The sequence below is a fragment of the Gadus morhua genome, chromosome 1 (assembly GCF_902167405.1).
Source record: "Gadus morhua chromosome 1, gadMor3.0, whole genome shotgun sequence".
NCBI lineage: Eukaryota > Metazoa > Chordata > Actinopteri > Gadiformes > Gadidae > Gadus > Gadus morhua.
In genome coordinates this window covers 30,344,658-30,366,469 of record NC_044048.1, presented here as the reverse complement: position 1 = coordinate 30,366,469, position 21,812 = coordinate 30,344,658, and the positions used below count along the sequence as shown (strand labels likewise).

The 21,812-nt window shown below is 48.3% G+C and overlaps 2 protein-coding genes across 6 annotated transcripts; one reads left to right on the top strand and one right to left on the bottom strand.

Moving 5' to 3' along the window:
• Window positions 1–205: 205 nt before the first annotated feature.
• Window positions 206–10,911, top strand: pgd (phosphogluconate dehydrogenase). Its single transcript, XM_030358593.1, has 13 exons — window positions 206–355; window positions 809–884; window positions 1,121–1,300; window positions 1,626–1,691; window positions 2,442–2,560; window positions 2,692–2,761; window positions 2,851–2,985; window positions 3,101–3,290; window positions 4,664–4,794; window positions 5,115–5,248; window positions 5,818–5,917; window positions 6,361–6,483; window positions 10,367–10,911. The coding sequence occupies exons 1-13, from the start codon at window positions 348–350 to the stop codon at window positions 10,484–10,486; spliced, it is 1,452 nt and encodes a 483-aa protein (XP_030214453.1). The 5' UTR covers window positions 206–347; the 3' UTR covers window positions 10,487–10,911.
• A 1,000-nt stretch (window positions 10,912–11,911) lies between these two features.
• Window positions 11,912–15,714, bottom strand: tardbpa (TAR DNA binding protein a). Of its 5 annotated transcripts, none has more exons than XR_003977090.1 (7): window positions 15,421–15,714; window positions 15,123–15,286; window positions 14,899–15,039; window positions 14,644–14,814; window positions 14,423–14,543; window positions 13,442–13,591; window positions 11,912–12,623 (listed from the first exon to the last, which is right to left on the bottom strand). XR_003977090.1 is itself a non-coding variant. In XM_030358614.1 (6 exons), the coding sequence occupies exons 1-6, from the start codon at window positions 15,659–15,661 to the stop codon at window positions 13,494–13,496; spliced, it is 936 nt and encodes a 311-aa protein (XP_030214474.1). In that variant the 5' UTR covers window positions 15,662–15,714; the 3' UTR covers window positions 12,700–13,493. The 5 variants fall into 5 exon arrangements, 3 of the variants coding, with proteins under 3 accessions (XP_030214474.1, XP_030214485.1, XP_030214466.1); XR_003977091.1 differs by having other exon boundaries at window positions 14,459–14,543; XM_030358614.1 differs by lacking the exon at window positions 11,912–12,623 and having other exon boundaries at window positions 12,700–13,591.
• Between the last annotated feature and the right edge of the window lie 6,098 nt (window positions 15,715–21,812).

Here is a 21,812-nt window from a genome sequence, read left to right as displayed (position 1 = left end):
TTTAAAAAAACATCCATTTAAATTAATAAACTACTTCCGGAAACAGGAACCCTGCGACGGCCGACCCCATGACCTTCTTCCGCGTGGGCGTGTCGTTGCTTCCAGCCAATAGCAGCGCTGATATCTCAGCTCAGTTTTTGGAGCCAATAATAAACCAGGAACGGCGTTGCTCCAGGTCGTTAAGTACCACGCTATTGGTGGCCGCTGAGCCGGGCCGGGTGGGGGGCGGTCCGGCCTCCCGGGCTGTCAGGTCCCGGACGAGGAAGTAGCGGTAGGCATTCAGGAGCAGACAGCGACGTGCGACTTGTTCGATCCGAAGACTTCCAGAAACAACCCTGTCCGACACTATGGCACAGTGAGTTATATACGCCTCTTTCTGTTTGAATCAACTAAAATTGCATCCAATCGAGCCGTCTTTAGTCTATGAAGTAGAACAATGTTTTTTTTGTTTATAATCCGGACAGCGTTGTACTGCCCTGCGAGAGATATCTGAGGATTTCTGGGATAAGATACTGGAGACATTTGTCATGAAACTAGATAGTTTTAAACTGTTTCCTTTAATGTTCTTGTCTCTTATACAAGATGACACACGTGTCTTGTGTTTGCCACATTACATACTTACTTATGCCATATTGAATCTGCTACTTTCATCCAAAACACCGACTCGTGGTGGGAAAAGTCATTTAAAAGTATTTAAAAAGGTTGTCTTTCAGGGCTTTTTCCGGTTATTGGCGAGTCAATTAGATGATGAATGTTGACTCTCGGATCAGACAATCCATAATAACATGATTATCCTTCCCATTCACAGAGCAGACATCGCGTTGATCGGCCTGGCCGTCATGGGCCAGAATATCGTTCTGAACATGAACGACCATGGCTTCGTGGTAGGTTCTAACGTACACTTACTATAGCTCCTACAGCATCCAGCTTTGGGTGAATCTGTCAGATTCCTCCATTCAGTCGAATTCCTGTTTTTAATCTGTCTCTCTCTCTCTCTCTCTCTCTCTCTCTCTCTCTCTCTGTCTCTGTCTCTGTCTCTCTCTCTCTCGCCCTCTCTCTCGCCCTCTCTCTCTCTCTCTCGCCCTCTCTCTCGCCCTCTCTCTCTCTCTCTCTCCCTCAGGTGTGCGCCTTTAACCGGACGGTGTCTAAGGTTCACGACTTCCTGAACAACGAGGCGAAGGGGACCAAGGTGATCGGCGCGGAGTCCCTTGAGGACATGGTCTCCAAGCTGAAGAAGCCGCGGAGGATCGTCCTGCTGGTCAAGGCCGGCCAGGCGGTGGACGACTTCATCGACAAGCTGGTGAGTTGTTCCCACGCGGGACGTTCGGCCACTCGGACGCTGCTGGCGGACCAATGCCCCTCCTCCTTCTAGTGGGGGACATTGTGGGAAGGTTGACTTTGTATGCATTATTATTGAATACGCGTTACACTTTGGTGTTTTAATAGTTCTTTGGGGTTTTATTCAAACAAAAACAAATGATAGATTTCTACTATTACTGTCCTGTAATTCTGCACTCACTTTTGTCTGCGATTACTAAAGAACATCTTATTTTACATCGTTCTCCGACCTGTTTCTGTGTCTTCGGCTCATTGGAGTCTGTTTGTTGTGGTTTTGTCTTGTTTAGGTTCCTCTTCTGGAGGCCGGAGACATCATCATCGATGGAGGGAACTCTGAGTACAGAGACACAACAGTAAGTCCTGTCACTGCTTATTACAACATCGGGGTTGGTCAGGAGAGACTGCATTGTTACAGCTGACCTATAAATACATAGACCTTGCTTAACTCCTTTGGTTCGGTCTGGCGTTGTTATATGTGACGTGAAAGATATGTTAGGCATTTTGGTTGATGGCTGAGATAGAGATTTAAAGTAGAGATATTTTTGCATAGATTTTAACTGTACTTTTTGTTGGGGATAAGAAACCACCGTTTCACAATAATATCTAACTGTATAGCAAAGAATATGCATAGAACCGGAGACGTAGCGTTATTGGCGATAGTGTTCGGGTCCAGCCTGGGTAGATAGAGGTAGAGTCGGGTACGGGTCCAGGCTGGGTAGATAGAGGTAGAGTCGGGTACGGGTCCAGCCTGGGTAGATAGAGTTAGAGTCGGGTACGGGTCCAGCCTGGTTAGATGGAGTTAGAGTCGGGTACGGGTCCAGCCTGGGTAGATAGAGGTAGAGTCGGGTACGGGTCCAGCCTGGTTAGATGGAGTTAGAGTCGGGTACGGGTCCAGGCTGGGTAGATAGAGGTAGAGTCGGGTACGGGTCCAGCCTGGGTAGATAGAGGTAGAGTCGGGTACGGGTCCAGCCTGGGTAGATAGAGTTAGAGTCGGGTACGGGTCCAGCCTGGGTAGATAGAGGTAGAGTCGGGTACGGGTCCAGGCTGAGGTGGGCGGTGGTTCCTGTGAAGGCGTGCGTCACAGCGCCCCCCTCTGTTCACAGCGCCGCTGCAGGAGCCTGGAGAAGAAGAAGCTGCTGTTTGTGGGCAGCGGGGTCAGCGGAGGAGAGGAAGGGGCCCGCTACGGGCCCTCTCTGATGCCCGGGGGACACGTGGCGGCCTGGTGAGCTCCATCACACGGGCCCCAAAGCCCGGGGTCTCTGTTAGATATCACGTGTTTAATAAAGTCAGGGGGGGTTAGGATCGTTTGGGGGGTTCGCTGTGCTGATGTGTGGCGCTGTCCTCCTCATCCAGGCCACACATCAAAGACATCTTCCAGAGCATCGCTGCCAAGGTGGGCACAGGGGAGCCCTGCTGTGATTGGGTGAGTGGATACTTTTAATGTCACCGCTCACTAATCGAGGACTAAAGGTTGATCTCTCTGTTATTAACGGACCTCTGTGTTTCGGTCAGGTGGGCGACGAGGGGGCGGGACACTTTGTGAAGATGGTCCACAACGGCATCGAGTACGGAGACATGCAGCTGATCTGTGAGGCGTACCACCTGATGAAGGACGTCCTGGGGATGGAGCACGACGAGATGGCCGAGGTCAGCACCCCCCCGAACACCAACGCTCCCCATGGGAACAAACACCGGAGCGACCACGTCGTTCCCCGTTCCCGTTCCCGCTCCGGCTCATGGCTTTTCTCTTGAACACTCGTAGGAGTTCAACAAGTGGAACAAGACCGAGCTGGACTCCTTCCTCATCGAGATCACCGCCAACATCCTCAAGTTCCGCGACCCGACGGGCACCCACCTGCTGCCCCAGATCAGGGACAGCGCCGGGCAGAAGGGGACGGGGAAGTGGACGGCCATCTCAGCGCTGGAGTACGGCACGCCCGTCACCCTGATCGGTGAGCTTCCTGGACGCCGTCATGAGGAAGTAACCTGATTCCTTATTGTCTCTTCCCGTCTTCAGGGCGGTGTTGTCATAATGACGCGGCAGAAAAGCATTGCATCATCACTGTAAGGGTTTAGTCACCGCCTGAACAAACACACTCAACTGGTAGTGTAGTCATCGCAACTGTCGAGAGAGGCGGGGCCAGGGTTTAGCTCACGTTCTCCACTGAGAACGTGAGCAGTAGGAGTGGTAGTAGTAGTAGTGGTGTTAGTAGTAGTGGTGGTGGTGGTAGTGTTAGTAGTAGAACCTGCCTCTTGTGAGCTGGAGGGCTTTTCCCAGAGGCCTGTTTTGTCGTGCGCTAAGCGAACAGGCGCAACAGGGATAAGCAACATCTACGGGATCAGAGCTACAGACTTCAGCTCTGATCTCTACTGCGACTGCGCTGGGGAAGATCGGGTTTATAAAACAAGCTAGAGGTCAGAGGGCTTCCAGATATTAAGCAAACCGCGTAAAGACAACAGCAGCTGAGAGAAAATGAATGATGTAAAATGAGTCTCTCTCTTTCTTCCCGTGGTTTTCCAAGTTTTATATTTTTACTACAAATATAAAAAATAACTTTAATATGTTTTTGAGCAGTTCCTTTGCACTAGAGGATCCACAGCTCGGCCCGTCAGTACCTAGAAAGGGTCAGGCGTCCATTTTGATGGTAACCATGAGCAACGGTACAAAGCCTGCATTGTCATCGGAGCGACACAGCTGAAGGGAGCGTGTGAAAAGGGCGGATTTGTGGACTCAACAGGGATTACATACCGGACCGTAGTTCAGATGATAACGGTTAACTCTCTTCCTCCTTCCTCTTCGCCTGCTGAGCCAACTGTTGTAGTGGAGGCAGTGTTGGCAAGTCATGCTTACCGGCTGTTTTGTTTACCACCTGATTACCTCCTGTCAGGTTCATCCCCTGGCCAACCCTGGCCCTTTAAATGTGTCATCCTGCTGAGTCATGATGGCCCTGGGGGTGTTGTCATGGTAACATCTGGTTCTCAGTGTAGCGTCGTGGCTAGACGGCTGCTGGTTTTTTGGTCGGACAGAACGGTACATTTTGACCTCAATTTGTGTTCTGTTGAAAGTCTGTCGTACCACATCGTCATGGGGTTGACTGCTTCAGGGCTTTTGTTGTGTTTTCTATAACCATGAAATCAGCATAATCGCGATTGAATTGAATAACATGAGGAACTGACAATCTGTCTCCTCCTCCTCCTCCTCCTCCTCCTCCTCCTCTTCCCCCTCCCCCTACTCCTCCTCCCCATCCTCTTCCTCCTCCTCCTCTCCTCTCCTCCCCCTCCTCCTCCTCCCCCTCCTCCTCCTCTTCCTCCCCCCCCCCCCTAGGCGAGGCGGTCTTCGCCAGGTGTCTGTCCTCTCTGAAGGATGAGAGGGTGGTGGCCAGCCGCAGCCTGGCCGGGCCCTCGGGGGCCAAGTTCAGCGGGGACAAGGCCGCCTTCCTGGAGGACATCAGGAAGGTACCGCTGAGAGACCCCCACCCTCACAGAACCCCACCCTCACAGAACCCCACCCTCACAGAACCCCACACACCCTTCAAACAGTTCTGGAAATGTTTAATAAAGGCTTATCTGCATTTGTTGTTTTTTAGCTTTTAGTTTTCAGTTTTAAACCTTATATACAAATTCCATTTTTGGTTTGATGAAGCACAATACCCTTCGGAGTAATCCACTCTTCCTTAAGAAGAATCTTTAAAGTTTTAAATCGTATCTCCCTGAACTCACACTGTAGCAGGTCGGTGACTTCTGTTCTTTCTCACCTGTTGTACTTCCTCCTCCAGGCCCTGTACGCCTCAAAGATCATCTCCTACGCCCAGGGCTTCATGCTCCTCCGGCAGGCGGCCAAGGAGTTCGGGTGGTCTCTCAACTACGGAGCAATCGCACTCATGTGGAGAGGAGGATGCATCATCCGCAGGTACTGGAGCCTCGTCTCCACACACACACACACACACACACACACACGCGCACACGCACACGCACACGCACACACGCACGCACGCACGACTGGGTCTGGGAGAGATCCTGCTTATTGGGGTTTTCTGGTACAAGAGTATTTACGTGTTTAGTTCCCCCCTAGGAAATGCACGTACAGATTTAGCTGCGTGATATTTCCTGGCTTTGCTAGCGTTTGGGAAGTATTCTCGGAAAGTGCAAGTTTAACAAACATCTCCTGTATGCCTTGTGGAAAAGATGGGGCCTATTGACTTGGCATTTCCTTGTTCAAAAGAGCATTCTCTCTCACAAAGGAAATGCATGTCCAATCCGGTTTGCGAAATTGCGGCCAATACTTCCTTGTTGATGTGGGCAGAGATGTGGAAATGATCTCGGAAACAGAGCATTAAACCAGTGAAACCAGTATGCCTGGACCCTATTACAATGTTAAACATATCAGTTTGGAATACTTTCAAGTGAATCTTCCAACTTTGAGACACTGTCTCCGAGCAGAGCCCTGATCTAACCCCTGGTTCATCCGCGTGTCCTCAGTGTGTTTCTGGGTAAGATCGGGGAGGCCTTCGACCGCGACGCAGAGCTGCAGAACCTGCTGCTGGATAAGTTCTTCAGCGACGCGGTGCACGAGTGCCAGGTGAGGGGAAGCGGGCTGTGGGGCAAGAACCGGTTTCACCAGCACCGTGTGCACACTGTGTCTATTTCCTTATTTTAGTTTTGAGGCATGTTGTGAAGCAGCCCACTTTGTTACACAAGTATATTGTCTAACCCCTTTTGAAGACCACATTCACAGTGATGCTTTTTGCAAATTGTTTTAAGAGCTGGGCTAAATCTTTACAGGCTATGTCTGTCTAAAATATATAATCAATTTATTTGTGTGCGTCTGGTGGAAAACCAAACTTGTAAAGTCAATTGTCAAGTATTTTTTAGAACACTATCTTGGGCAATCATAAGTCAGTAATTGGTTGTCCATTTTCAATCATTTTAATTCACACCCTGGATCTGAACTCTTAACCTGCGGCTGTGCGTGCGAGTGGGGGGGTGCGTGTGACGTGACCTGTTCCCCTGTGGTGTCCCCAGGCCTCCTGGCGCAGGGCCGTGAGTGTGGGCGTCCAGCAGGGCATCCCCATGCCCTGCTTTACCACCGCCCTGTCCTTCTACGACGGCTACAGGCACGCCATGCTGCCCGCCAACCTGCTCCAGGTAGGGCTGCCCCCGCTCCCCCAGGGAGCCGTGGGGGGGGGTCTCTGAACAGAGCCGTGGGGGGGGGGGTCTGTGTATAGAGCCTTGGGTTTAGGGGGTCTCTGTATAGAGCCTTGGGTTTAGGGGGTCTGTGTACAGAGCCGTGGGGGGGGGGTCTGTGTACAGAGCCGTAGGTTTAGGGGGTCTGTGTACAGAGCCTTGGGTTTAGGGGGTCTGTGTATAGAGCCTTGGGTTTAGGGGGTCTGTGTATAGAGCCTTGGGTTTAGGGGGTCTCTGTACAGAGCCTTGGGTTTAGGGGGTCTGTGTATAGAGCCTTGGGTTTAGGGGGTCTGTGTATAGAGCCTTGGGTTTAGGGGGTCTGTGTACAGAGCCTTGGGTTTAGGGGGTCTGTGTATAGAGCCTTGGGTTTAGGGGGTCTGTGTACAGAGCCTTGGGTTTAGGGGGTCTGTGTATAGAGCCTTGGGTTTAGGGGGTCTGTGTACAGAGCCTTGGGTTTAGGGGGTCTGTGTATAGAGCCTTGGGTTTAGGGGGTCTGTGTACAGAGCCTTGGGTTTAGGGGGTCTGTGTATAGAGCCTTGGGTTTAGGGGGTCTGTCGGGATAGAGCCTTGGGTTTAGGGGGTGTCTGTGAATGTGTATAGAGTTGTAGGGCTATTGCGTTGGGTCAGTCTTTTGGGATGCGGAGTCCATGGGCTAGGAAGATGCTGTAGCCAGTTGCCATGGAGAGTTTGAAACGAGGCACTGAACATTAGTACTGATTTTAGTACAGGTTTGCTGGACCTTAACCCTAACCTCAGACCTAGAGAACACCAACCCTAACTCAAACAAAACCATCTATTGCCTCAAACCTAGCATCTCTGACGTAATACCGAAGCCCTAATTATAGCGTGGTACCTGATACGGAACAAAACAATTGACAATGTCAGAAATAAAAAAAAGAAACAAAGGATTTTGATTCAAAACACAACAATCTCCAATTTGCTTCATCTTTGGTCAGTTGCGCATTAAGTGGTCGAAAGGTCGCTGACCTATTTATGAGTACGACCTTGAGGTGAGAAACATCAGAGCGCTGTGCACTGTCCCTCCGCTCTCTGCAGCAGGTTGTTGATTCAGTGAGCCAGCACGTTGTGGCACATTCACACTACCTCCGTCCGTTGACGGATCTCATTGACTTTGCATGGGACGCTCTCGCAATGCATTGTGGGTCCGTCCGTTCTGTCGGCTCCGTGGCCTGCGTCAAATAGTTGAGAAATGTTCAACTGTTCATGCAGCGACGGATCCGTCAGCCAATCAGATTGCGGTTATGCAAATACACTCCACGGATCCATTTTGCATTAACAAGCAGCGAGAAGCAGGGAAAATCCGTCTGTTATATTATTTTATAGAAATCTGGAATCGATAGGAACGTTTTTAGTCACCCTTTCTTTGTGTCATCTTTTGTATTTATATCCACACATCGGCTTTGTAGCGGGAGAGATTTGATTGGCCGCAGTATGCGTCTACAAAGACCGAGTATAGTCCCCTACACGTCCGACACGCCCTCGGTCATCCGTCGACGGACGCATGTAGTGTGAACGCGGCATCAGAGCGCCGTGGTTCCTCCTGAGTGCAGCGTGTTGTCTCAGTGGGCGCCGTGGTTCCCTCTCAGTGGGCGCCGTGGTTCCTCCTCAGTGCAGCGTGTTGTCTCAGTGCAGCGTGGTTCCTCCTCAGTGCAGCGTGGTTCCTCCTCAGTGCAGCGTGTTGTCTCAGTGGGCGCCGTGGTTCCCCCTCAGTGCAGCGTGTTGTCTCAGTGCAGCGTGGTTCCTCCTCAGTGCAGCGTGTTGTCTCAGTGGGCGCCGTGGTTCCTCCTCAGTGCAGCGTGTTGTCTCAGTGCAGCGTGGTTCCTCCTCAGTGCAGCGTGTTGTCTCAGTGGGCGCCGTGGTTCCCTCTCAGTGGGCGCCGTGGTTCCTCCTCAGTGCAGCGTGTTGTCTCAGTGGGCGCCGTGGTTCCTCCTCAGTGCAGCGTGGTTCCTCCTCAGTGCAGCGTGGTTCCTCCTCAGTGCAGCGTGGTTCCTCCTCAGTGCAGCGTGGTTCCTCCTCAGTGCAGCGTGGTTCCTCCTCAGTGCAGCGTGTTGTCTCAGTGGGCGCCGTGGTTCCTCCTGAGTGCAGCGTGTTGTCTCAGTGGGCGCCGTGGTTCCTCCTGAGTGCAGCGTGTTGTCTCAGTGGGCGCCGTGGTTCCTCCTCAGTGCAGCGTGGTTCCTCCTCAGTGCGCCGTGGTTCCTCCTCAGTGCAGCGTGGTTCCTCCTCAGTGCGCCGTGGTTCCTCCTGAGTGCAGCGTGTTGTCTCAGTGAGCGCCGTGGTTCCTCCTCAGTGCAGCGTTTTGTCTCAGTGGGCGCCGTGGTTCCCTCTCAGTGGGCGCCGTGGTTCCTCCTCAGTGCAGCGCAGTGTTTTCCCCCAGCACTGTGTTGTTAAGGCGGCCGCCTTATCAACAATAGGGCCCCGCCTTGACTACCAATGTATATAAAATAAATAAAAAAAATTATCAAAAAATTATTATTTTTTTTTTTTTTTTTTAAATTTTTTTTAATTATTATGCATTAACAAAGTAGAATACTCTCGTAGGGAAAGAAAACATACTTCCATCAGGTGTAAAAATAAAGATCAATAATGCATCGGCGTTCACAACAATGGTCGTGACATCAAGCTTTTTGGTCAAGCTTTTTCTTGATGTCACAACAATGGTCGTGACACCCCCCCCCCCCCCCCCCCCCCCCCCCCCCCCGCTCCTTGACCACCTTGACTAAGACATTTACTGGGGGAAACACTGCAGCGTGTTGTCTCAGTGGGCGCCGTGGTTCCTCCTCAGTGCAGCGTGTTGTCTCAGTGCAGCGTGGTTCCTCCTCAGTGCAGCGTGTTGTCTCAGTGGGCGCCGTGGTTCCCCCTCAGTGCAGCGTGTTGTCTCAGTGGGCGCCGTGGTTCCTCCTCAGTGCAGCGTGGTTCCTCCTCAGTGCAGCGTGTTGTCTCAGTGCAGCGTGGTTCCCCCTCAGTGCAGCGTGTTGTCTCAGTGGGCGCCGTGGTTCCTCCTCAGTGCAGCGTGGTTCCTCCTCAGTGCAGCGTGTTGTCTCAGTGCAGCGTGGTTCCTCCTGAGTGCAGCGTGTTGTCTCAGTGAGCGCCGTGGTTTCTCCTCAGTGCAGCGTGTTGTCTCAGTGGGCGCCGTGGTTCCTCCTCAGTGCAGCGTGTTGTCTCAGTGCAGCGTGGTTCCTCCTCAGTGCAGCGTGTTGTCTCAGTGAGCGCCGTGGTTCCTCCTCAGTGCAGCGTGTTGTCTCAGTGGGCGCCATGGTTCCTCCTCAGTGCAGCGTGTTGTCTCAGTGGGCGCCGTGGTTCCCTCTCAGTGCAGCGTGTTGTCTCAGTGCAGCGTGTTGTCTCAGTGCAGCGTGGTTCCTCCTCAGTGCAGCGTGGTTCCTCCTCAGTGCAGCGTGTTGTCTCAGTGCAGCGTGGTTCCTCCTCAGTGCAGCGTGGTTCCTCCTCAGTGCAGCGTGTTGTCTCAGTGCAGCGTGGTTCCTCCTCAGTGCAGCGTGGTTCCTCCTCAGTGCAGCGTGTTGTCTCAGTGCAGCGTGGTTCCTCCTCAGTGCAGCGTGGTTCCTCCTCAGTGCAGCGTGTTGTCTCAGTGGGCACCGTGGTTCCTCCTCAGTGCAGCGTGTTGTCTCAGTGCAGCGTGGTTCCTCCTCAGTGCAGCGTGTTGTCTCAGTGGGCGCCGTGGTTCCTCCTCACTGCAGCGTGTTGTCTCAGTGGGCGCCGTGGTTCCTCCTCAGTGCAGCGTGTTGTCTCAGTGGGCCAGCCTTCGGCGCCGCCGCCGTGGTTCCCTCCCCTCCATGTGACCATTCCGTCTTGTATTCCCGCTCCGCAGGCTCAGAGAGACTACTTCGGAGCGCACACCTACGAGCTGCTGTCCAAACCCGGCCAGCACGTCCACACTAACTGGACCGGCACCGGCGGGAACGTGTCGTCCTCCTCCTACAACGCCTGAAGGCCGCCTCCCAGCGCGCCACAGGGATCCAGAGCTGCCGCCCCAATGCTGACTGATTTTATTCCGGCTCTCGAACCAAACCGGGCCGCTCCGGGACCGCATCCACCCCCCCCGTCATCAAACTGTAGGTTTTCTTAAATATTGTTGCGGTTTTATTTATGACCAAAGTGAAATCCCTAGTCATACGTGTTTTTTCTGAAATCATAAGCTTGAGTTAAGGGCGTGTGCTGTTTGTGTGGTAACCAAAACACAGATGGCCCCAGCGATGTCCCCCCCCCCCTTGCTAAACAAAGACTAGCTGGTTACCAGGCGGTGTTCACCAATCATGTAAGACCCCGGGGTTTACCATGTTAACACTGGATTAGGGTGAACCATTGGAGTGAACTGTTTCAGGCTAAATAAAGAAATCAATCCCTTTGTAATAAGCTTGTTTGGTCCTATCTGTCTTGGCAAGTGCTGTAAACGGGATTATGGAAGACGGGCTTTACCTCCAGTTATAGCTTAGGGGCTAAATACAGAGAGCCTCGTGTAAACTTACGATAGACAATCTATAAAAATAACCTGTTTGCTTACTACTAGACAGATGGTTTAACTATGTTGTACATTTAATCTCAGCGATGACTATACAAATTAGTATACATGCAGGCTCTAAATAAAGGCACCCAGGTGAAAGCATTTAGCCTCACATGTCACGGTGTAATTGTCCACTAGATGGCTCTGTATTGTTATTCAATTTATTACTGGTCGTTTAGGTAACGGGAGCGTTTAAAGATAATTTAATGAAAGCAAAGCATTGCTATACTTATTCATGCGTCATAGCCTACTTCAGTGGACCAAGTCCTGACGAACTTCCACCTTGCAATAGGCCTACTTAAACAAGAACTCTTTAATACATTTCATTGGAGCCCACAGGTCACATTTAAATGTTTTAGTTCCCAAATTATAATCTTGAATAGAAGTTTGCAACAATTCCATTATCCTAGATAAAACCCAAACATCAACTTGACAACCAGCAGGAATACATGCTTTCAATTAAACCATAATTAATACTAATAGTAAGAATATTTCCTCAGATAAGGCCATTGAGTAAAGCAGCCCAACTGATCAAAGTAAAGTTTTACATTTCCTAAAAATAAAAAAGGCCTAGCAAATCCATTACAACCCGATGCTAATAAACCCATGTGACTAGCACGCCTAGACACGCTTGACTTCCCCCGACGCGGGCTGGTTGTGACGCTCTGCAAATATACACTTCAAGCGCTCAAGCTCAAGGTGTATTATAGCACCACCTCCCGGCAAGGTGGGAGAACTACAACCTTGTAGACAAATTGTAGTCCAAAGACCCAAGTCGTACACAGGCCTATAATGCGTCTCGGCCACACCGCTAGCACACTACACGGTAATCTACATTGAGAAAACCACAGGTTAAAAATTGGAAACTTTTATTTTACACTCTGTAGGACTAAAAAAAATGAAAACTCAATACACACAAAGAATTCCTGCTGGCATGTTCAATCAATAGTTTTCAGAGTCCCTGCCAAACTGCCCGGTGTACATTAACAACCGCTATACAATCAAGTAAAAAAAACAAAAACATGAAACAAGAGATCGCTTACTGCCCGATTGAAATTGTACATTTGAACCACATGGAAATAACTGGTATCAAAAAAAAAAGTTTTAACTTAAATCAGATTAAAGTTAGTAGCCGGTATAGGACACAGCATTAACAGACAAGTAGTCTGAATTCGGGTCAACGCAGGGAGCCATCTAAAAACAGTTGGGACAGCAGACATAAGCATGGACAATGCCAAATAGTGGGCATCTACAACTGTTGATGCAGCTTTGGTCCTAGTCAATGGGGCCGTTCATCTAGATGTACAAATGAATTCATGCCAATTAATGGTCCGTAATTAATTTGAGCCGATTTCAATTTGGTGAAGGGGGGGGGGGGGTCCATGGGTTCTTGATATTGAGGTGAAGGGGTCCCCTTTTCAGGTTTAAGGCATTCTTGCAGCATTTCCATTGTTGCTTGTGCTGGCCCACCCATTAATGCACCACACTCCAGTCTTCAGCTTTCCAAAATTGCTTCCCAATCTGGATTCAGACGATAACCCTGGGCCGGCTGTTTCCAAGGTCCCTATACATGCGAATTAAAGTGTTTGCAGTTCAATTAATGTTAGAATAATCAAAAACACTATCAAGAGGACAATATACCTAGTCAAATTATTTGTTTTTTTTTATTGGAGACTTCCCTTTGATTCACAAAACATAGAAAATGCATTCAGCGCCACTTCAAAAACACAATCTTTCAGATGGGGACTCGTCAACACACAACACACTGCGCGCGCACCCACAGCAAACACAACACTCGTCCAAGTCCCCCCAGCCCACCCACAATGCTTCTCTGCCCCCACACAAACTTCAACAGCAACATGTTCACACAAAAGGGGTGGTAACAAGGGAGAGAAATTAAGCACACACCATACACAGCATCCACGTCAAACAGCAAGGAAACAAAACAAAAAGCTACAAGGATACACATACTCTAAGCATTTAACATTTCACTTATTTTTTTTTAAAGGCCGATAGAGATTAAGTAGGAGAGAGAGGTCGTAAGGAGCGACAAAGTTATGGAAGTCCTTGTGATGTCATTAGGAACACACTCGTACGCCCCCTGCCCTCTAACACTCGCACAAAGCCACAGGTTCCTCCCACCTGGCCGGCCTCCGGATCGTATAGACACCCCAGTCAGTCCCTCTTCACACGTTCTTGCGTTCACCTTGCTTTGCCCCCCCGTTCGTTCACGCTCAAGTCTCTCACACGTCCACCATCAATACCATACTCATCGATCTCCAAAAACAAATAAAACACCAATGCCACAAGAATTTCACTTTTTCTATGCATCTATCCAATTTAAAAATGAAGGGGAGAGGAGGAAAAAGACGAAACACCCACCGTCTAACACAGTATATGCAGAGTGAAGCCGTGTTCTTTGATGGCAAAGCATTTACACATGGGAGGAGGGGAACTGATACTGAGACCGGTCAAACATGGCCGCCCATGAGGCGCTTCCTCCCGGGAAATTGGAAAAGAGTTGCTGCACGGCTGTAGAAGAGACGGTCATCAAGGGGTGTCCAATCACATCACACAAAAGGGTAGATACACAGTCAACCGCACACAACAAACGCAAACCTAGCCCATGTAGCCATTCAACGTGGATAAGAGAGGGATGGGGCTCTCATAATTCTCGTGCATGTTTCAGAAATATATACCTTGTATAGTATATATGTATTTATATATAAATATATACCTTGCATGCACAGTCACATCTTAAAAGAAAACTCTGAAAAACAAAAAAGGTAGTGTAGCAGTCTCCACTCACCAACTAAACACGTCAACCATTCAACAGCTGGCTACAAGAATTATCACTGGAGTATAAATGTTTCGTTCAACAAAATGAAAAGGCAATATATCTTTTTTTTCTTTTCTTTTTTAAATAGCAGGGGATATAAGAGGACTAGCTTGTTTTTTTCTGCCACCATATGCATACTTACCAGATTGGCCTAACTCACAGACAGACTACAGCCTACATTCCCCAACTAGAGGACTTCGACTCCATGGCGCCGAAGCCGGAGCTGAAGCCGCTGCTGGAGGCGGAGTTAGTGCCCGCGGCCCAGCCCAGGCTGGCCGAGGTGGGGCTACTGTAGCTAGTGCTGGTGGAGCTATAGGTGGGGTCTCGGGCCGTGGTGGCCGTGCCCGCCGCCGTGGTCTGCCCCTGCTGGTTAGCCAGCATGCCCATCATCCCCCAGCTGCTCTGCAGCGCTGCCTGCGCCGCCGCCACCATGGCCGGGTTAAGCCCCATGGCGCCGAAGTTAACCCCGCTGCTATTGCCCCCCATGCCGCCGCGCCCTGCGCCGTAGCCCTGGCCAAACCCACCAGCCCCGAACCGCCCACGCTCCATCATTTGCCTACTATTATTGTGTTTAGGCTCGGCGTTGGAGATGTGCACGCTGACGCCCTTGATGATCAGGTCCTCTCCACACAGGGCCTGGGCCACCTGGGGACAAGGGCGGGACGTCGACAAAGAGCAGTGATCAGACACACACGCACGCACACTAACGCACACACGCAGGGTAATAGAGGCCCCTCCCCCGTACCTGGTCATCGGCGAAGGTGACGAAGGAGAAGGCTCTGAAGGGTTTGGGGATGAAGACGTCGGTGACCTCGCCGTACTGCATGAAGAACTGCCGGAGCTCGTCAGTGGTCATGTCTTCTGTGCAGCGCCCCACAAAGATCTTACGGCTCCGCATGGGCTCGTCAGGACCAGCCTGTGGGCAGCAGACAGGTCAGTGCTTTAACAGCGGCCGTTCAGTGGTTCTCCAGGTTGGAGTAACCCCAGGTTAGTACCTTACCTTAGAGTTGGGAAGCTTGCAGTCACACCATCTCCCGTCGATCATGTGTCTCTGAGAAACCACTTTGGTCTGAGTCTCGTACTCTGTGAACCGGACGAACCCAAAGCCCTTGGAGTTACCGGTCTTGGCGTCCCTCTTGACCTAAAGACAGGAGACAAAAGGCCTCAGTACCCAGCGGCCTTTGAGCTGTGGACAGAGTGCAGACGGTTACTAGACCACATTACCTGCACCATGATGACCTCCCCGAAGGTGGCAAAGTAGTCCTTCAGGTCCTGCTCTGACGTCTTCCACGGCAGCCCCAGCACAATAAGATCCGACGTCTTCTGGGAGCCCCTCTTGATTTTAACAGCGGAGGCGGCGTCCATTTCTTCCATCTTCCTTTTGTTGTCTGATGAATGAGAGCAGAAGCAGTGTGAGAGAATACCATTGATCTACACGCAGTTCCACACCACCCCATGAGAGCCTAGTGCAGTAGTACTACACTCATACGAGTTGAAGTAATCGTTATGTTGTGAGGCCTACCTTTGGGGTAGTTGACGACGTAGACCAGGTTCCCCCAGTCGCTCTCCGGGGCGTGCAGGACCCCCTCCACCAGGCGGACCCCCCGCATGCACTGCGACTCGGGGTTCCTGTAGCGCAGGCCGCAGGCCCCAGGGAACTGGGCCGCCACCGTGGACAGCAGCACGGTGCCGTCGTCCTCCGACGGGATTTCCATGGGCTCCTCGCTCTCGTCCTCGGCCACTCGGATGTATAACTCGGACATGTTTCCGGGCTGTTTAGGCTCGTAGCAGTCGAACTCAAAACGAACCGTCTGACGTCTGGGTGATTCCACGAGGCGTACGGAGGCTGAACTAACCGCGGGGTCTCAACGCGACCGAACGAACTGCTAAACTAGCGCACAAAACGGACGAGTGAGGGGAGGAAGCCTCCAAGGGACGACTGTGAGGTTGTTATTTTAGTGCTCACCGCTTTGAAGAACTGGATCGCCGGCGGCCATGAAGCGGAGGTCTTCTTTATGAGCGGCTGGTCGGTTAGGCTAAGCTAGGCTAGGCTAACAAACGAGAGAAATGAATGGGTTACCCAGGTATCGCAGTTTACGTTTTCTCAAAACGCGGAGGGTTGCTCACTCGAACCGGCAATGAGGTGGTGTAGAGTCGTACGTCGAATGCAGAGAGAGCGTTCGACAAATGCCCTGTTGCTTGACTTAAAAATGAGAATCAATGGCAACACTTTGTGTGTCACGTCCCAGCTAATCTTTTTAGCTTCCGACCAGCTAACAAAATGGCTGCCGGGTGTTGGTGACATCATCGAGTCGGACGGTCCCATTTGTAGGGGTGTCCAAGAATACAAAACAAAGACTTTACTCGTTAACTACAACCCAAATCAATTGTAGAGATCCACACTTGATTCTAAAGTTAATTTAAAACAATTATATGTAATTTGGCAATAAATCGGATTGTTATATTTCTTTGACTGGGTATCATTAGAGGAAAAAAGTACCCGTTTGGAAAATGTTCCCAAGCGTAACTGCGCATTGATAAATAGAAGACAAAATAGATGAGATATTAAATAGTTCATGAAAAAATAAAAGAAAAAGGGTTTTGACCTAACCAATTTTTTTTGCCAAATTGCAATCATTGTACATTGTTGGATAGTCGTAGGCCGACTATAGAAGATAACCGTAGAATCAGGCGCTCGTCTCATTCTTTGACTATAAGAAATACGCTACGCATGAATTATGACTGGACTATTCAATTTATCGCCATTCATCATTACGTTTTCAGTTAACAGCTATTATATATAAATTCAATTAAAATAAAAAACAATATGCAACAAAATATATAAATATGCATATACTAATCTAAATGGCATTGGCCATGTGTAACAGAGTTAAAAATGTAGTGTATTATTATATATGATTTTCGCCAAAATAAAACTGCCTTGTTTAATAAGTGTGAATGGGAGCCACCCTTGGCCATATGGTGTACTGCAGATCTGCTGCGTTTAGTCCTGTGCTGCTTCCCTACAGTGTTGCCAATTTAGCGATTTTGTCGCTATATTTAGCGACTTTTCATTCCCTTGTCGCCGGGCTTTTACACCTGATCCAGGATCAGGTGACGGTTGGCCTCGGGTCGGATGGTCCAGTAAGACACAGGTGTCGCGTGTGTACATGTCGTGCGTGGACAGGTTGTGGTGGATGGAGCTCTTCCAGGAGGGCTTGGTCTGCTGCTGGAAGAAGGGGAAGCGGTCCTCGATCCAGGTGTAGATCTCCTTCACGGTCATCCTGCGGCCGGGCCGGCTGTTGATTGCAAACTGGAACATGGTCATAGGTGTATGGAGGTCGGTCCAACAGGGCGGCCTCCACCTCCACCACCACGCCATCGGAGGCCTTCATATTACAGCGACTTTCCACCGGGATCCGCTTGATAATCCTCCCTAGATCTGTGGTTTATCCAGGTCTAGTAAAAAGAGAATCAGCACTAGTGTATAAACTAGGGGTGTGCCAAAAAATCGATTCATATAAGAATCGCAATTCTCATTTACTACGATTCAGAATCGATATAAAATGGCCCGAAATCGATTCATCACATGTGTTCTATTATTTTCCATACACTGTTACGATCGTACTGCAGTTTGCATGTTTTACAGAAAGTTTCTTAATACTTTCCTTATGACCGTGGGTTTCTACATGCGAAGGCTAACGTGACTAGCCGTAAACTCCGCTAGCCACGTCCATGCTTTTAAAGTACTGCTTGATCTATCATGCATGGATTGAACTGTTTAGTTAAACATGCATTGAAAGTAATATTACTCTCCTATCATGTGTATGTTGAACCTCTTTACGTCTGTTTAACGGCTCTGGGAAGATCTCCATATCTATTGTTTAGAGTGAAATACAGGGAGATACAGTGAGATACAGGGAGATACAGGGAGATACAGTGAGATACAGTGAGATACAGGGAGATACAGTGAGATACAGGGAGATACAGTGAGATACAGTGAGATACAGGGAGATACAGTGAGATACAGTGAGATACAGTTTGATACAGTGAGATACAGGGTGATACAGGGAGATACAGTGTGATACAGGGAGATACAGTGAAAGATACAGGGAGATACAGTGAGAGATACAGGGAGATACAGTGTGATACAGGGAGATACAGTGAGATACAGGGAGATACAGGGAGATACAGTGTGATACAGGGAGATACAGTGAGAGATACAGTGTGATACAGGGAGATACAGTGAGAGATACAATGTGATACAGGGAGATGCAGTGTGATACAGGGAGATGCAGTGTGATACAGGGAGATACAGTGTGATACAGTGAGAGATACAGGGAGATACAGTGTGATACAGGGAGATACAGTGAGAGATACAATGTGATACAGGGAGATGCAGTGTGATACAGGGAGATACAGTGTGATACAAGGAGATACAGTGTGATACAGGGAGATACAGTTTGATACAGTGAGAGATATAGTGTGATACAGGGAGATACAGTGAGAGATACAATGTGATACAGGGAGATACAGTGAGTTTATAGTGACACTGCAGTCCAGCATTAAGCTGTAATGGGTTGGGTGGGTGGCAAGATGAATGGCAATCAAACGATTTTCCCAATTTACAAGGGAGGATTTTTTTTTTTTTAAAGCACTTGTTTGTCTGGTTATAAAGGTCCTGAAACGTCTGTGTAATAAAAAACCTCAAAACGCTTTTGTTCACAAGTTACCTGACAGGTTCCCGCTTATATCCGGTTCCGTAGTCCTCCAAAATTTAATTCGTGAGACTGTTCAAGGAAAACGGCGAAACAGCGGCTCTGTGTGGCGGTCAACGATATTACATTTTTTAGAAATAGCCGTCGGGCCTTGGTTTAGCATAGCAAGTTTTACCTCAGAGCTTTGGGATGTTGGAGGAATTTTCATCATCAGACCTGCAAGGACTGATCACAAATGTGGCTTCAATCCTACAAAATGTTCACCATAAGCTTCAAAGAAGTCGCCCTTACTTGCAGTGGACCCCGGAACACCAAGCCTACTCCCAAATCCTGGTAAGTGGGAGATCCGCGATGTGAAGCATAACGAGAACAAGTTAGGAGAGCGAATCTCTTCTGGTATTAAGAACATCATAATCATCAACATGGCAATCATTATGGTCATGTGTACTCCCATATCACTCTTTATAGTAATGCGTTACCTTTTTTGTTTTGTTTTAAGTTTTCAAATGTTTTATGTAACTTAACTTGACAATACTTGAGATTAACTTGAGATTCAATAGTTGAATCTCATCACTTTCTAAATAAGAAGTTTTCATTTTTGCAGCGTTGGACTTTAACTCTTGGATTTATTGATTTTGTTTCTTGCACAAATCCAAACTAGTTTCGGTCAGTTAATGATTAGGCTACTGTGAAGCAATCAAATCATAGCAGAGGAATAGTGACAAATTACAATTGTTCATATTTTTACATCAAGTCAAACCTTGTCAAGAAAAAAAAAAAAGTATTTTACAAACCGGCATAAAATAAAATACAAATTAATAAATACTCATTTGAAGTATATGTTCCCTTATTTTTCCTTCAGCCATCTTAAATTTGAGTATTTAACTACAAAACAACCTGCTGAAAAGTCCTTGCATGGCCACTTCTACTGGATTATTGAATGAGAAAACACATGCTGCCAACACCACATCTAGTTATTTATATGCACACAATGTATCGGCCATAGTTTCCATGTTTGAGTTTCAGGATCAATGACAGAGTAGAATATCAGTTGTATTTATTTATTTATTTATTCACTTTTAATCTTCTAGGATGGTCAATAGAAATGGAATGATCTCTTTCTCCATAAAGGTTACCAAAATAAAATGTATAAAAACACCATAAAACATATTGACATATTATTTGACTCTGACATATTATTCATAAAAGCACATCTAAATTACGCAAACACCCAGGGGGTGTTCTGAGTTCTAGAGTTATTTATTCAAAGGTCAACGGGCCTTATTCAAATAGTGGCCATCTTGGTTCTAAACCCTTGCTGTGCGGGTCCTGAAGCGGTCCCCAAGACGCCACTCGGTGAATACGACCAGTGAGGTAACGCAGCGACGGAATCAAAGAAATGAAGAGTGGAAAGGGAAGACAAAGGAAACTCAGCCAAGATCTGTGGAGATCCTTAGAATAGTTTTGGACTCATGGTTAGTGCTTCTTCCTAAAAGTTAAGCACACATATTATATTTTACTAAATTCCAATAATTTAACCCTGTAGTGGTAGTGACCTCGTCAGATTGCTGTATTGACAACATGGCACCTGCCAATACTGTGGAAAAGAAAGAAGCTCACATAGTCTTTTCATTTACAATTGTTAATGTGCAAACAATTTTTCTATGTTTGTATAAATGTACCATATATTTTGTAATATTATTTTCCTTAATTCCCTTTTATCTCGTCTTATTCTCGTACTATGTTCTTCCACTTGCCTCTGTGATCCTGGCATCAGTCAGGTAGATACTGACGTCATCGTGCTAAGTACCATTTGCCCACATTTTTTCGTTTACTCCTGTATTTAGAGCCCATGACAGGGCAGACAGCTGTTTGCAGTCTCACCAAAGAACACGTGTTGGTCCATCACCGCGGTGAAGTTTGATTACACGAGCAGAAACACAGCCAGGCCTTTTGCCATGCTTTGCCCGGGGGTGGACATGATGCAGACGCATACAAGCCAACCGTTTAATAAACATGTGTCTATCCAACACGCACAACGGGCTGATTTAGAGATGGTCTCACAGGGTGCTGGTGCCAGCTTCTCCAAAAGCCCCATGTTATTGAAATTCATATTAAGGAAGGGATTCGAGCCGCGGCGAATGGCTTATGTATTTTTCCCTGTATTGTCAGAATTGTTTTATTTGGAACACATTTGTTATTTCCATCCATTTATTAACACAAACCAGATTCACTGACAACATTTTTCGGAGGCCTTTTAAAGAAGAACTCAATAGTCGAGATGAATTCAAAACATTTCGCCTCAAGTGGTTTTGAACGGCATGGTTTCAGTTCTCCGTCTGGACAATAGAGGACAGTGTTGATCACAATTTAACTACATTCTCGGCATGGGACCTTTCCTGAATAATGGAAAATATGTATTCTGTGTATTGCATATATATATATATATATATATATATATATATTTATGATATATTCTCTGTAACATCCTACAAAAATAGTATGGCACAATTAATATATATCGAAAATAAATAAATAAATGCATATAGATTAAATCTAAAGCATTGTAGAACAATAACAACGACAGGCTCTGTTCGGATTGGGTTAGCAGAGAATGGCAGTATTAAGAGTATTAACTCTGAACACTGTATTATTTCCTACAGCAGACGCTTGTCTCACATAGGCTATAATCACAGCCTCCTAATCATGCCTTAACCTTCTGTTTCTGTCCAACCCTGGAATGCACCAAACGCTCTATAAAAGGACAACAGCGAGACGCATCGTATACAACACGCGGCGTGGGTACAATGGGCTTCACGGTCCAGCTCCCCACGCCTTCAGCCCGCCACCATCTGCTCACTGAACTTATGAGCAGGAAACGGAACAACGACAGGTCACGGAAAAAAGAAAAGACGCCACCGTCCCACGCTACTTTAGCGTGGCCTCTCTCGGCCGTTACTCGGTGGAGCTGTTCACCGTCTTTACTGAAGCCCCTTTCATGTGTGCACTGCCTTTCTTTCTCCCGTTTTAATTTCAGTTGCGGCATATGGTTAGCACATCTGGGAGATGCTAAGCCCGGTGGCCTCCTCCCCCCCCCCCCCCCCCCCCCTCCTTCCTGGCTGCTTCTGTGAAGTGATCCATAGATGGTCCCCATAGTTATTGCTCATAATCACTCATTATTATTTCATAAAGCTGT

Excerpts from the sequence above, each read along its gene's own strand:
- pgd (XM_030358593.1), top strand. Across the intron at positions 2,986-3,100 it reads AGCACGACGAGATGGCCGAG|GAGTTCAACAAGTGGAACAA; the intron begins GTCAGCACCCCC and ends GAACACTCGTAG. Across the intron at positions 5,918-6,360 it reads ACGCGGTGCACGAGTGCCAG|GCCTCCTGGCGCAGGGCCGT; the intron begins GTGAGGGGAAGC and ends TGGTGTCCCCAG.
- tardbpa (XM_030358606.1), bottom strand. The coding sequence starts at position 15,661 with ATGTCCGAGTTATACATCCGAGTGGCCGAGGACGAGAGCGAGGAGCCC. Across the intron at positions 14,815-14,898 it reads GCAAGCTTCCCAACTCTAAG|GCTGGTCCTGACGAGCCCAT; the intron begins GTAAGGTACTAA and ends TGCTGCCCACAG. Across the intron at positions 14,544-14,643 it reads TCACCTTCGCCGATGACCAG|GTGGCCCAGGCCCTGTGTGG; the intron begins GTACGGGGGAGG and ends CCTTGTCCCCAG.